At 36.7% G+C, this 2,009-nt stretch overlaps 1 protein-coding gene across 1 annotated transcript; it reads left to right on the forward strand.

Annotated features, from left to right (window-relative positions):
- The first annotated feature begins 216 nt into the window (after nucleotides 1–216).
- On the forward strand, nucleotides 217–657 carry LOC138908820 (secreted RxLR effector protein 161-like). The gene has a single exon (XM_070199446.1). It carries the CDS (start codon nucleotides 217–219, stop codon nucleotides 655–657), a length of 441 nt encoding a protein of 146 aa, XP_070055547.1.
- Nucleotides 658–2,009: the final 1,352 nt, after the last annotated feature.

Genomic DNA, 2,009 nt, shown 5'->3' on the forward strand with positions numbered 1-2,009 from the left:
ATAAATACACTTCTGATTTGTTGATTTTACTCCTTTTGTCACTCCTCTTGACCCTTCTGCCAAGCTTTTGGTTGACATGGGTTAGCCTCTGGCTGATGCTAGCACATATAGGAGGTTTGTTGGCAAGCTGAATTTTCTCCCCGATACTAGGTCAAATATATTCTTTTCAGTACAATATCTCAGTCAGTTCCTCCAAAGCCTCAAGTTCCTCATATGATGGATGGGATTCATGTCCTAAGGTACTTGATGTCTGACCCTGGACAAGGTATTCTTCTCTCTAGGTCTGCATATTTCTCTCTCAAGGCATACTCTAATTCTAATTGGGCTGCTTGTGATAACTCTCGAAAGTCAGTCACTTATTTCTTCATCACACTTGGAGGTAGTCATGTTTCTTGGAAGAGTAAGAAACAACTTACCATCTCCCTTTCCTCTGCTGAAGCTGAATACAAAGCTTTGAGGATGGTAGTAGTTGAATTGTCTTGGCTTTGCAGACTGCTTGGTGATATTGGCTCGTTCATTTCTGCCCATGTTCTTGTTCACTGCTATAGCCAAGCTGCTCTCTACATTGCAAAGAACCATTTCACGAGCAGAGAACGCACATTGACATTGACTACTATTTTCTTCGTGATTGTCTTCAGTCCGGTCTCATTTCCTTGAACCTTATTCCTTCTGATAGGCAGCTAGCTGATCTCTTCACTAAGTCTTTGTATGGTGTTGTTCATCGAGATATTTTGTCCAAGCGGGGAGTGTTTTCACCCTCCAACTTGAGGGGGTGTAAACATAAATGTGGCCCAAAAACCTATTCAGGCCCAATCTGGAAGAACTCAAGAGAAGGCCCAACAATAAGTGTTGACCCGGTCCAGTTTATTTTAATATTAAGCATATCATTATTCATTGTATTGTAGAAAATAAAAAGGATAGCTGATTACATTTTGTACAGATAATTCATTTTACAAATAATAGAAAATATCTCACTCTTCGCTCATTTCCCTTTTGTTTAGTCTTAGGGATTTTCCTCAAATTCCATGTTCTGCCTCAAATCTCTATGTTCTAACACAACAAATTAACCATTTTTAGCTATATTTGAATTTTATAGCAAATCTATGAAATAAGAGATTAACTGTTTTGAACTGAAACAAGAGATATAGCTCAGCTGGTTAGAGCGCCCGCTTAGTTAGTGGAGGTCTTGAGTTTGACTCTCAACAAGAGCATTTTATTTTTCTGTATTTCTTTATTTTGCCTTGGTTGTATTCGTTGTGCGAACAAATACAGTCGATGCAAGTTTATCCTTTCTATACACCCTTGTATATACAAGTTGTATTCGTTGCGTGAACGAATACAGTTGTCACAGAGTGTATTCGTTGCGCGTTTGAACAAAAGTGATACAATATGGTAACAATTGAATAAATGGTAATTAGGCAAACTATATTTACTAGACTAAACTACAGTGCTTTATGAAAATCACTCTAGTTTATTTAGACATTGGGCTGATAGATGGTTTGGACCAACAACTCATGTAGGCTTTAGCTTTGTAAAAATTGCACGGGCGCTCTATTTGGTTGCCCATATTTAATCTATACCCACTTTTTAAAAAAGTTGTAACTTGTACCCGTTTTTAAAACAACTTCATGCATCTTTCTCCTCCTCCTTCTCCTCCTTCATTTTCTTCTTCTTCTTCGGGTGACAATGATTTCATATGATGGTTGTGAACATATTTTAATGTAGTTTATGATGTTTTACAATGGTGAGCTATTATGATGCTTTATTTTTTGTTATTGCTTAGGGTTTCTTCTTCTTCTTTTTCTCAATTGCAAAATGGGTTCATTAGATTTATTGTTGTTTTGATAAATTAATGATTGGGGTTTGTTCCTGATGATATTCGGAGGTTATGTTTCAAATTTGATCTCATTTGGAGTAGATTTAGGTATTAAATCGTAAATTGGATTATTATAATTTGAAGAACAAATTTCTGCTTCTGGGCAATTTGCACTTCAGGCCTATTTGGCCTT

The sequence above is a fragment of the Nicotiana tomentosiformis genome, chromosome 1 (assembly GCF_000390325.3).
Source record: "Nicotiana tomentosiformis chromosome 1, ASM39032v3, whole genome shotgun sequence".
Lineage (NCBI taxonomy): Eukaryota > Viridiplantae > Streptophyta > Magnoliopsida > Solanales > Solanaceae > Nicotiana > Nicotiana tomentosiformis.

Bases quoted from the DNA above. Each gene is read 5' to 3' on its own strand.
- LOC138908820 (XM_070199446.1), top strand. From the start codon at position 217: ATGGATGGGATTCATGTCCTAAGGTACTTGATGTCTGACCCTGGACAA.